The 12,618-nt window shown below is 34.1% G+C and overlaps 1 protein-coding gene across 7 annotated transcripts in view; it reads left to right on the top strand.

Moving 5' to 3' along the window:
* LOC109834282 (solanesyl-diphosphate synthase 1, mitochondrial-like) overlaps positions 1–10,613 on the top strand; it is a 28,852-nt gene extending 18,239 nt beyond the window's left edge. For all 7 annotated transcript variants that reach the window (XM_020402261.1, XM_020402262.1, XM_020402265.1 and 4 more), the window contains one exon: positions 9,837–10,613. In XM_020402261.1, the coding sequence (XP_020257850.1) occupies positions 9,837–10,016 (180 nt within the window). In that variant the 3' untranslated portion in view covers positions 10,017–10,613. The remainder of the gene's footprint in view (positions 1–9,836) is intronic.

Genomic DNA, 12,618 nt, shown 5'->3' on the forward strand with positions numbered 1-12,618 from the left:
ATGCACATTGAGAAATGTGGGGTTGCAACTTGCAAAGTCTTTATATGAGCACATGCGCAAGGTGTAATGATGCACGTGTCTGAGTGAAGCGAGGTGCACACCGCGCACATAATTTTTCAAGATTCATAATCAAGCATAAAAGAACACGTTTATATACTTTTCACATAAAAATATGTTAAGATAAATAATATCAACTACCAAATTATAAAATAAGATCCTAATTCATAAAGCTAACACTGAACATAGTAGCAAAGCTCATAATTTTCCAAATAAAATTTAAATAAAAACTAATATTGAAGCAAAATAAAATAGTAGACGAGAATGAGCTAGAGTCCTCAATCGGGTTACTAAAAAGACCAAATGAGTTTTTTTGGGGTATGAGTGATCGCATATAAAAACCCTAATGAACAATAATTTTGGCGGCTATGTCTGACATGTACGCAATGCGAAGTTCCCTCTCGCAGGGCGCTTACGGGGCACAAAAGGCACCACCACTTCAAAAGCGAGGTGCTTTAACACTGCCTCACATTCACTGTTGAAGATAGCGCCCAATAGTGCTACAAACTGCATTAGTGCCCACCACTTGTAGTAGTATCGACGAAAGCGGTGGGCGACATCGCTCTGTGTGCTATTTGCTCGTAATAACAATGTTTATCGCGCGTAATAGCATTTTCAATTATGGATTCTCAGTTTAATATTCAACTCAAATCCGATCGATAATTTACTAAAACCCCCTCAGCTTTCTCCATCTCCTCCCACTTCGATTCGATCTCAAAAGACGAAGAAGTGAAAACACTAAATCCACGATTTTCACAAACTCGGCGCCTCTTCTCCTCTCCCCCCTAACTTTGTCATTAGCGACCCTCATATCCCTCTCCGACTACCTCAGCCTCTAGCTTTCCTCCAACTACAACACCTCAAACCCCAGACTGTACTATAGCTGTCTTTAACCTCAACCCTTATCTCTCCCTTCCCAACTAATCCACTTCAATTTCAAAACCCCCTCTCTGTCTGTCTCTCATGCTGCCTTTTCTAGCTCGAAATAGTGTCCTCTTCCTCAGGATCTCTATAAATCATAAATATGCATTTATAGAAATTTTATAGTTTTGTTTAATTTTCTTATTTTTTTGAATATTTATACATATTTAAATTGGATCAATATTTGACTTTGCGTTTTTTGCTTCTATAGCCCTAATAAGCTTTGTGGTGTCTCGTCGCTACGCGATGCTATCGTTATCAATAACCTTGTTCACATTGCAGGGCATATGAGGCGCATGCCTTTAATAACACTTTTTAATCATAAAGCGTGAGATCATTTACATAGTATATTTGCAAGAGTGTTGTACATGACTTGTTTTACCATTTAATTTAGCAATGGGTTCATATTTCGTCGAATCCTATGAATGTGCCGCAAATAATTTTTTCGGAGGTTATGTTTCTCAGCTTCAATGTTCTAAGAACTAGTCTTTTGCAAAGAGATAGGGCACATGATGAAAATTTGTTGGAGCCAATAAAGAACACATGCAAAGAGAAGGGTGTCTTCTTGACAAGTGATGATTGGTCTGACTCGCAAAGAGGGCTTATCATTGATGTTATTGTGGTAATTGAAGGTGGATCGATGTATTTAAATGCCATAAATATGGAGAGAAATACTAAGAACACGGAGCATATTGCGGACATTCTTATTAAAGCTATTGAAGAGGTTGGTCCTCAAAATATAGTGTAAGCTATAAACAAATAATGCACCGGTTTGTAAGTCTGGAGGGGCATCGTAGAGACATGATATCCTCACCTTTTTTGGACTCGTGCAGTTCGTATGCTAGATCTTGCACCTAAACAGATCTATGCGGCAAAGGACTTCAAAAGAAATGGAGTAGTGTATGATGAATATGGTTAGATTAATGAAATAATTAGAAATGTGGTGATGATACGAACGTTTATAATGAACCAATTATTTGAGATTGACAAATGTTCAATGATCATGTGATGTGAGATTGAAAATGCTTGCTAATGCTGAAAGTTGTTTTTCTTTGGTAGTTATTATGTTACTACAATTTAAAGAAATAAAGTGTGGACTTATCGAGTTGATGGTTAGTGAGAGTTAGAATTATATAAAGATGATGTTGGAAAGTTGCAATTTGAGAAGCAAAAGATTTTGTATGATGTTTGGTGAGATAAGATAGAGTACATTATCTCTTTTACGAAGCATATATATCATATGCTTCAATCCATCAACACCGACAAACCTAACATCTACTTAGTTTATGACATGTGAGATTCAATGATTGAGAAGGCGAAGAGCTTAATTTGGAGAAAAGAAGGTGAACTAGAGGATGAAGAATCATCATTTTGTAATATTGTGCATTCCATTCTAGTTGATTGGTGGAATAAGAGCAAAACATCATTACATTATTTCGCTCGCTCACTAAACGCAAAGTGAGTTTTAAGTTATTCATTCAACCTTTAATTTTAATGTTACATTATTTTAGAGTTTATATTTGGCACATTCAAGTGAGTTTTTATATTTTCTACGAATTATAGTGCAGAATGGCTCACTGAAGATCCAAATTGAGTTGCACCACATAAGAATTCTGAAATCTCCAATGAAAGATCATAATGTTTGAAGAGACATTTTTCTAATTCAAAGGAGCGGCAGATAGCTAACATAGAATTTACTAAAATTTTCATGAGAGTGGTTGCATTTTTGGATCATCACTTTTTGTATGATAGGGGGCTGATATATCCAAAATCATGGTGAATTATTCATGAGGCTTCTACTCCAACAATGTAAAAATTGACACTAAAATTGTTTGAGCATCCATGTCCTTCATTTTGTAGTGAGAGAAATTGAAGTACTTATGAATTTATCCATTCCATAACAACGAATAAAATGACTCCAAAATAAGCGAAAGATTTTGTCATATGTTCATACAGATCTTCGCCTTCTCTCAATATGCCCCGAATATTCTAGAGGAGAAATAAAGATGTGGGATATAGGTGGAGATGAATTTGAAATTTTAAAGGACCAACCTAATAAAACCATACTTTATTTCTATCAATCATTGTAATATAATAACTATCGAAGCAAAACAAGTTTCAACATTAACAAACATCCTCAATCTCACATGATTATTGAATATTGCCAATCTCATGGAGTTCACTATAAATTTTTTTATCACCACCCCATCTCTGGTAATTTTATTAATCCAATTGCCTTTATGACATACTATTCCATTTCTTTCGGTATCCTTTGCCGCACAAATATTTTTAAGCGTAAGATTTAGCGTATGAACTATACAAATAGTCCAAACAATATAAGGGTATCTTGTCTCCATGATGCCCTCTGAGGACTTACAAACCGATGCATTATCGGTTATAACTTGCATCACATTTTGTGGATAAATCTCTTTAATAGTTTTAATGAGAATGCTTTTAATACATTCCACGCTTTTAGTATTCCCCTCCTCATTGATGTCATTTAAAAATATTAGTCCACCGCATTTTGAGGACTTACAAATTGGTGCATCATCGGTTATAATTTGCACCGTATTTTGAGGATCAATCTCTTTAATAGGTTTAATGAGAATGCTTTTAATGCATTCCACGTTCTTAGAATTCCTCTCCATATTTGATGACATTTAAAAACATTGGTCCACCTTTGGTCACCACAATAACATTAATGATAGGTCTTTTTTTGAATTGGACCAGCTATCCTTTGCAATGAAGACACCCTTCTCTTTCCATTAGCTCCAATAAGTTTTCGATGTGTGACATCGGTCCACCTTCAGTTATCACAGTAACATTAATGATAGGTTTTTTTGTGAGTCGGACTAACCGTCCTTTGCAATGGAGACATCCATCTTTTTCCATGTGTTCTTTATTGGCTCCAACAAGTTTTCGATGTGTGCATTATCTCTTTGCAAGAGATTATTTCTAGCAGATTGAAACCGGGAGAAAAATAACCTCTAGGCACTTTGTTTGTGATATACTTACAGGGTTTGAAATATATATTCCTTGCTAAATTAAATAGTAAATTGATCATATAAAATGTTATTACTAGAGTATGTACATGATTTCGAGCTCCACGATAAAAGATTATTATATAGTAAATCCACACTCACTTCTTCTCTTCTTTATAATTTTGGTGGTTGTGGTTGTTCATTTAGATAATGAAGCATGTTTCGCTACCTTATTCTTTATTCTAAGCTCTGCTGGATCTTACACTCTTCGTCTCATCTATATTTCCTTTTTCACAGTCTTGCAAACCTTTTTCCCAAATAATGAGAACCTCTAAAGATGACCCTTCAACCTCAAATGCGAGCTCTCTTAATTTTATGACAATAGTTACATTGTCATAACCAATTTCCTCACCTCTCTGGTTCAAGCACTGTAACTTATCTCCAAAGAGGAGCAAGTTAGTACTCACTTTGAAAATCTCTATTCATGTCCATTTAATCTCCTATAATTATTAATTACTAAATAATCATATATAGTAAAATTAAAAAATATAAAATTGAGCAACCTTAAAGAGAGAACATAGAATTTCAAAGGCTGCAACAACCTAAATCAAATAAACAAATGAGGAATCGCGTAAAATCATAACTTAAATAAAAGTAAACAGAACACTTAAAATCACAACTGAAATGAAAATCATGATCGAACAAAAGAAAAAAAAATAAAACTGAGAAATACAATCAATAAACTATCCCAAGAATGATGATTTAGATACTATATGTCCACATTCCAAACTCTATTACAAATTAGGTGTCATATTTAAAAATCCTAAAAGTTAAAAAATTTATAAGTAGCCACTATTTCTCTAGAGTTGTCTTCTCAAATACTTTTTAGCCGTTGCTGAACTCGGACAAAGCCCTACCGAAGGTTTATTGTCAACACCAAGCAACTTGAAATTTTCAATTCAAGAATCACGTAATATGCGAATACACTTAAGTTTTGGGTTAGTGGATGTGATATAATCGATTTTTTCCTTGAGCACCTGGATCCGATAAGTATTTATAGTGAGTCCGTACCCAATGTAGGTCGGACAATGATTTGAGCCCCAAATGGCGGAGTCGGGGTGACCTAGCAATCGTTCGACATTTATCTTAGTTCATGACACTAGGATGAGATAATTTCTAAAATGGAAAAGTGAGAGGTTTACATTCGATAGGATTTAAACTATTAGACACATTGATGCTCAAGTCATACTTTGAGGAGCTTATTTCACAAATTAGGATAGAAGTAAAATATTCATTACGGATTAGGATAAAAGTAAACCATTCATTTTGAAGATAAAGAGTGTGGAAGGATATTACCTATAAAATCAAAGGGTGATGAAATGGAAAACTGATTCAACAAAACGTTGTGTTTCTAAAATTTTGAGAGGGTGTAATGAAAATTTTAAAGTTTATGAAGGAGATTTTGGGACACGACAAAGTTGAGAATGGTCTAGAGGGGTAAAAGTTCACAGACTAAATCGTGAAACCCCTAGGCCTAGTTTGGCAACAGGTTAAGAGAAGGGTCAAGGGTTTTAACCCCTCTTTAACTATTCAAATGGGTTAGATTGGTCAAAGGGTTAGCAAACAATGTACAAGGATTTAAGTTAGTTAATCCCTCATTTAGAGGTGTTAAGAAATCCACCTAAAGAAGAGAGTTAAGAGTTGCTCTCTCTGAAAATAAGAAACGAAACTTAAAAAGAAATATACTTTAGGATATTTATGGCAACTAACCTCCTTAACTCTTCTTTATTTGCCAAATGCTAAAAAAAACTTTACTCTTCATCTTGACTATCAAATCCAAATGGAATTAATTTATTTTTAACCTTTTATGAAGGGTTAACTAAGTTAATCCTCCTTATCCCTTCTCCCTTAATCCCTTGCTAAATGACACCCTAAAGTTTATTGATTTTGTGTAATTAACCCCTTTTCTCATCTCTAGATCTTCTCTTCTTCTTCGTTTGTTATATCTATACTACACATGGAAAACATGGAAGAAAACTCTGCACTTTGAACTTATCATTGGATTGTAGATGTGCTTAAATTAATGCCTATTAGCATGAAATGTGAATTGATTTGGATTTCAAGTGCTAGATGAAACCCTAAATTCGTAATGAATTCAAATAGAGTCATATCATATGCTGGATTGTCACTAGCTTAATGATGAACAGAGCATGGTACTACTAACCCCCTTTTTCGAGGTTGATTTTAAGAAAAATCATTGTCTATATGGTTTTCTTTATTAAAATCTCTTATTTTGAGCCATTGAGTAAATTAGGAATAGAAAAGCTTCCAAATTAAGGGCATCATGGCTTAATACATGTTCTAAAGTTGATAATTTTACTAATTTTGATAATAATGGTATTTTAGCTAATTGTACCTAAATATAGTGATTACACTTAAGATTATATAGTACATTAATTTAAGATTTATATGGAATCATGTATGAACATTCCTATTCTTGCCTATATAATTTTCTATACATATCTCAATGTAGTAGTTTGCGCAAGCAAGGAGATTTAAACTCTAATGTTTTTGGCGTCTCCAAAATAAAACTAGTTTTTTCCTTAGCTAGGCCAAAATTGGTCCATATATTAGCTAGGCCAAAATTGGTACATATAGGAGTTGGGTTCACAAAAGAACTAGTTTGAATGTTAGAATATGAACTAGAAAAAATAGTTCGTCCAGTTTCTGCTAAACTAAATATAATGTTTTGAAGCAAGATTGTATCAACCGAAATAAGTTTTGTGGAGTTGTCTGCACACCCTTAAATCACAAAGAATAAAAATTACATAGGCAGCATCACTGCTATAAATAGCGGTGTATGGCTTCGCTATAGTGGTTTTCATAGTGTTAGCGCTGACTATCGCTATGCTATCATCGAAAGTGATAGCAAATAGCGGCCGAAACTACTATTTGTTCGTGATTGCGCATCATAGCAGGTTTTACGGTTAAAAGCGCTAAAACTCACTTTTATTTGGTGGATAGCTTTTATATTCTACCTGACCCATACCCAAACCTGACCCGTTTTATCATTAAAACCCTATTAGATCTCTCTCTCTCTCTCACTCTCTCTCACCTGTCTTTGATTTGCAGCCATAAAAGAGAAACCCCTAGCTGTCGGTTCTCCCCTTTTCTCCCTGGTGCTTCCTTCCCATCTTCGGTGCTCCCACCTCCACCTCCATCATCTCCCATGCTTTTTTACTCTTTATAATACTTTGTTAATATTATACAATTGTTACACATCTATTTCATGCATAGGATCTCTATAAATCATCAAATATGTATTTGTAGAATTTTTAAATTTTTTGTACTTTTTCTTATTTTTTAGAATATTTAAATATATTTAAATTTGATCGCTATTTAACTATGCGTTATTTCCTGCTATTTTATCGCTGTAGATGCAAATAGGCTTAGCGGTACCTCAGCACTACATGACGCTATCCGCTATCAATAACTTTCGACAACATATTATCATAGTGTCATAATGTCAAATATTATCATAGTGTCATAATGTCAACAGTTGTCCTAAAGAGCTCTTGGATAGTTAGGACTTAGCTCTATATGACTCTCATCCAATCATCATAGAATTACAGGACAATATTTTTGTCTTCATTTTGATGAATGTATTTTTTTCATCTTTTCTTTTTCTTTTTTCAATTGAGTTACAATCGGTTCCTATTGACCGAGGTAGAAGAGCATTTAAGTGGTGCATCCTAAATAAAAGTACACATGCTCTCCTCTGATTTGTTCACGTGATATCCTCATTAGTCTTTAAAGTAGTTCTCTCTTTATGGAACAATGTGGAGAATTTAAATTCAGGTGACCCATGCGAAAGAAAAGCAGAACATATAGCAGATCAGGTGACCCATGCAATGAAGACACCCTTATCTATGTGTTCTTTATTGGCTTCGACAAGTTTTCGATGTGTGCATTATCTCTTTGTAAGAAATACATTTAGAAGATTGAAATCGGGAGTAAAATAACCTCCGGGAACATTGTTTGTGGCATACTTATAAAATTTGAAATATAGATTCCTTGCTAAATTAAATGGTAAATTGGTCATGTAAAAACGTTATTGCAATCAGACTATGTAGATGAGCTCGAGCTCCACAATAAAAGATTGTTTTTGGTACTAGATGCACAATCACTTCTTCTCTTCTTTGTAATTTCGGTTGTTCTGATTGTTGTCGCTGATGTTGATGATGAAACATGTTTCTCCTTATTCTTCATTGTAAGCTTTGCTTGATCCGAGACTCTTCATCTCATCAATATTTCCTTTTTCGCGGTCTTGCAAACCTTATTCCCGAATCTTAAGATGTTACAACAACAGTTACATGATCATAACCAATTCCTTCACCTCCTGAGGGTTTTTTGAGCATTCAAACATATCCTCAAAGAGGAGCAAATTGATCTTCCTCACTTTGAAAATCTCTATCCATGTCTATTTAATTTCCTACAATTATTAATTACTAAATAGTCATATATAGGAAAATTTTAAAAATAATAAAATTGATCAACCTTGAAGCGAGAACAGAAAGAGAATTTTAAAGGCGACAATATCTAAAGCAAATAAACAACTAAGGAATCAAGTAACATCACAACTTAAATAAAAACAAACACTTAATATCACAACTTAAATGGAAACCCAATAAAATCAGAGATTTTCTTGATCAAACTGATAAAAAAAGAAGCACAGACAATAAACTGTTCCAAAGATGATGATTTGGATACTAGATGCCGAAAATCCAAACACTATCACAAATTAGGTGATTTTTTTGAACTCCTGAAAGTTAAAACTGTATAATTAGTCACTATTTTTCTGTAGTTGTATTCTCAAACACTTCGCCAGCGCTCACCGAATTCAGACGAAGCTCTGTCAAGGGTTTTTTCTAAGCACCGAGCAGCTAGGGTTTTATGGCGGGTTTTTGAACCAAATATGCAAGTTCACTTAAATTTTGGGTTAGTGGATATAAGGTTAAGGATTTTTGTTCTTTGGAAACCTGTATCCACCACGTGTCAGCAATGAATTTGTACCTAGTACATGTCGGACACGGATTCGAGCCCGAAATGGCAAAGTTCGGTAAACCTGGCTACACATTTATCTTCTTTCATGACACTAGGACGAGGTAATTTCTAAAAGGGAAAAGTGAGAGAGTTTTACATCCTATGAAGTTTAAACTAGTAGGCACAATGATGCTCAAGACATACTTCGAGGTGCTTATTTCACCAATTAGGATAAGAATAAAACATTCATTATGGATTAGGATAAAAGTAAAAATGAATTAGGGTGAAAGTAGAAGATTCATGATGAAGATAAGAGTATTAAAGGATATTATGGGTGATGAAATGGAAAAATACTTCAGCAACATTATGTGAACCTTCATAATTTTCTCACTCATCTATTTGTATTTGGCAAATAACTAAAATGTCATCGAGAGAAGAAAACCCCAACTATAGTCATGTACAAGCAACCCCACCTCAGACCAAATTCAGTTTTTTTCTTTCTCAAGGAGTTTTAGTTATTTGCTAAAGCGGCTAGGGGAGTCTGGTAAGAAAAATTGAAGTTATCAAAGGTAACTAATGAGGACATATTTTTGTTAATTGAAATTGAAGGAAATATAGATCTCTGAATTTTGTCAATCTTATGCTGCTTTTTACTACTTTTAACAGTTCATTCACATGCATTCCTACATGTCGAATATCCTAGTAGTAACAATGAAATGGCATTTCTATTGAATGGTTATATTATTCAGAATTACTCTACGAACAGTGTTTTATATTTGTTTATACAAACTGGAGGAAAACTATTTTTATCATTTTATTCTTAACAAATTACAGGCCCTCATCTACCTTGGAAGGAGTCAGGGCATCCAGAAGACAAAAGAGTTGGCTCAAGAACATGTGAACCTTGCGGTGAATGCAATTGAAGCTCTTCCTGAAACGATTAGTGAAAATGCTCATATTTCAAGACGAGCTCTAGTGGATCTCACGAAAAGGGTCATTACAAGAACTAAATGATCTTGTGTTTATCATAAGCATAAATTTTTTGGCTAAGTTGCCTTAAGATTCAATTATTGTCACCTTTTTTTGCACCTAAGTTCCTTGCACCTAAGTTCCTGTAGAACTGTGGTTCATACGGCCACATGGAAATTTCTACTTATTCTTTTCTGTCCATGGATCTTGGCTCCAAAGGCTTCAACTTGGAACACTACTTGTTCGTGAGTCAGAGGTTTCAGATGTAACGAAAGCATGGGAGACTGTAAGTGTTGCCTTGTATCATCTTAGTGCTCAAATGTGCCTTTGATATTATTCTTGTATCATATTCAGAAGATAGGTCCGTATGTCAATCCACTTGATTCAGATTTATAGAATGAATAGTATGAGAAAGAATGACAAACTCTATTTCTCGTATCGCGGCAGTCTTGATTTTTGCTGCCTTACAGATGGAGAAGACTGAGTATGTTTTTTTTCTTTTTTTTCTTTTTATTTATTTTGCGTTTTCCTTGAGCATGGTGTTGTTGGACAGTGTCTTTTTTTGGCCTTTTCCTTGTGCATGGTGTTGTTGGACAGTCTTCCTTGATGAATTCTTATTTATACATTTGAGTTTTTTGGTGACTCCAGAGAATTTTTGGAGGGTTCTTCAGCACATTGTTGCTTCATTTAGAAGGTCTTGGATTGTTGCGAAACTAAAGTGTAGCAAATATTGCAACAACAAATGTTGAAATGCAATATTTTACTGTACGAAGTTAACTTTAAATCCATTGTTTTGATGTATGCAAGTTTATTGTGGAAAATTTATTTCCTTTGCTAATCCAGTGTTTTGGAAAATTGATTTGTGCAAATAGTATATGATTTATAAAGCATTAAGCGGGAGGTTGTTTTTCTTTACATTAGAAGGGGCAGTTGTTATTGGCAGAAATTTTTGAAATAAATCATTTCACAAAAATATTTATCAATTTTGATCTAATCTTAAACTTTTTATCGAAATCGATCGAATTTCAGTCACGTTAGCATCAGCATCGTGCGTTGAAACTAGGTCGATTACGAAAAAAAAGCATTTACAAAGTATACAAAATTGAAAGTGTTATTTTTGCTAATTTCTTAATCTTAATATTTTTTTGTATAATTTAGGGAATTGAAATGGTTTTTTTTTGAAAAATTGTATGTAATTGAGAAATAAAAAGTTAGGGGAAATGATGTAAAAGTTAGGTTAGGTAATGGGTAGAAGTTTTGTTTTATATGTTATTTACATCTTGTAATATTGGTTGATGTTGAATATTTTTTACTTCTCAAAGACAACAATGAGCGATCTAGTGTTTATTGTTTTGTTTGTATAATGGGAAAATTACCTATGATCATAATAATATGACCATACATTAAGGAGGGATGAGAAAACCGCTCATGATTAGAAAATCGTGCTCTTTTAACCGATTGATTAATGAATTATACCAACTTACATTGATTAATCCTAGTGAGCACCAACTCAACGTGTTTTGCAATTGGCTCGTGACAGAGAGTAGAACCACCGCTGTTCAAATCTCAAGCAACAATGATATGAAGGTCATGCTTCAAGTGCTTGAGAAGCAACAGTCGGGAGAATTGTTTCTTGAGAAGGAATTTGGACTAAATATTGAATTACGACAGGATGTACTCATGCATGTTGGATCTTGAAGTTGATTCTGACGGCTTTATATCTCCTCAACAAGATATGTATTGAATCCAATTACAATACTTGAGCGGGCTTTCACTTGAGGGAGATCAAGTACCTTCAATGACAACATTTTCCATTAAGAAATGAGGCCTTCCATCGGAGTGGTGATAGAAGAGGAGGATGTAAGTGACGACTCCGCAAATGATGAACAAGAATGCAGCTTACAAATTTATAGCTATGAATGTGTGAAAAGAGAATATTTGAATGACATAGATCCCCGATAGCTTGACCAATCTTATTCTAACAATAATTATGTTGTGTTCGAGAATCCCTTGCTGACGAGTTTTAAGGAGATGAACGGATTGATGCTTCTACAATGAAAAATGTCCCTATTGATCCAATCCAAAATGATGACACACGAGGTGATGACTTCACATTAAAAAATGGTGATTTATTTAAGAGCAAGGAGAAGTTGGTTCATGCCCTTTATTTATGACCCATCAAGAAAAATGTAAAGTTCATACAGACGAAAAGCAATTGATGAAGCTACAACGTAGTTTACTTTTGTTATGATCAACAAGATATGATTCCTCTTCATGATGGAAATGTATATTGTCTTTGGAAGCTTAATTCACACGCTGAGATAAGAATTAATGGGCAATTTAAATTAACTGAATGTTATAGTGTTCACACATGCAACAATTCTCATTTAGAATCGAATCATAGACATGACAGAAAATAAGTGAGGATCGTGTTCTAACTCCAAGTGATACAGTTTGTAATGAGACCAAATTGAAAGTATTATACATCAAGTGTTGGAATGCTCAAAGGAATGTGATGATAGAAATATTTAGAGATCGAGATAAGTCTTATAAGATACTACCACATTATCTTGAAACAATCAAGACAAAATAAATCTCGAGACAATGTACCACATTACATCAGTGCTGGTGGACGGCGAAGATTGTC

The sequence above is a fragment of the Asparagus officinalis genome, chromosome 3, assembly GCF_001876935.1.
Source record: "Asparagus officinalis chromosome 3, Aspof.V1, whole genome shotgun sequence".
Classification (NCBI taxonomy): domain Eukaryota; kingdom Viridiplantae; phylum Streptophyta; class Magnoliopsida; order Asparagales; family Asparagaceae; genus Asparagus; species Asparagus officinalis.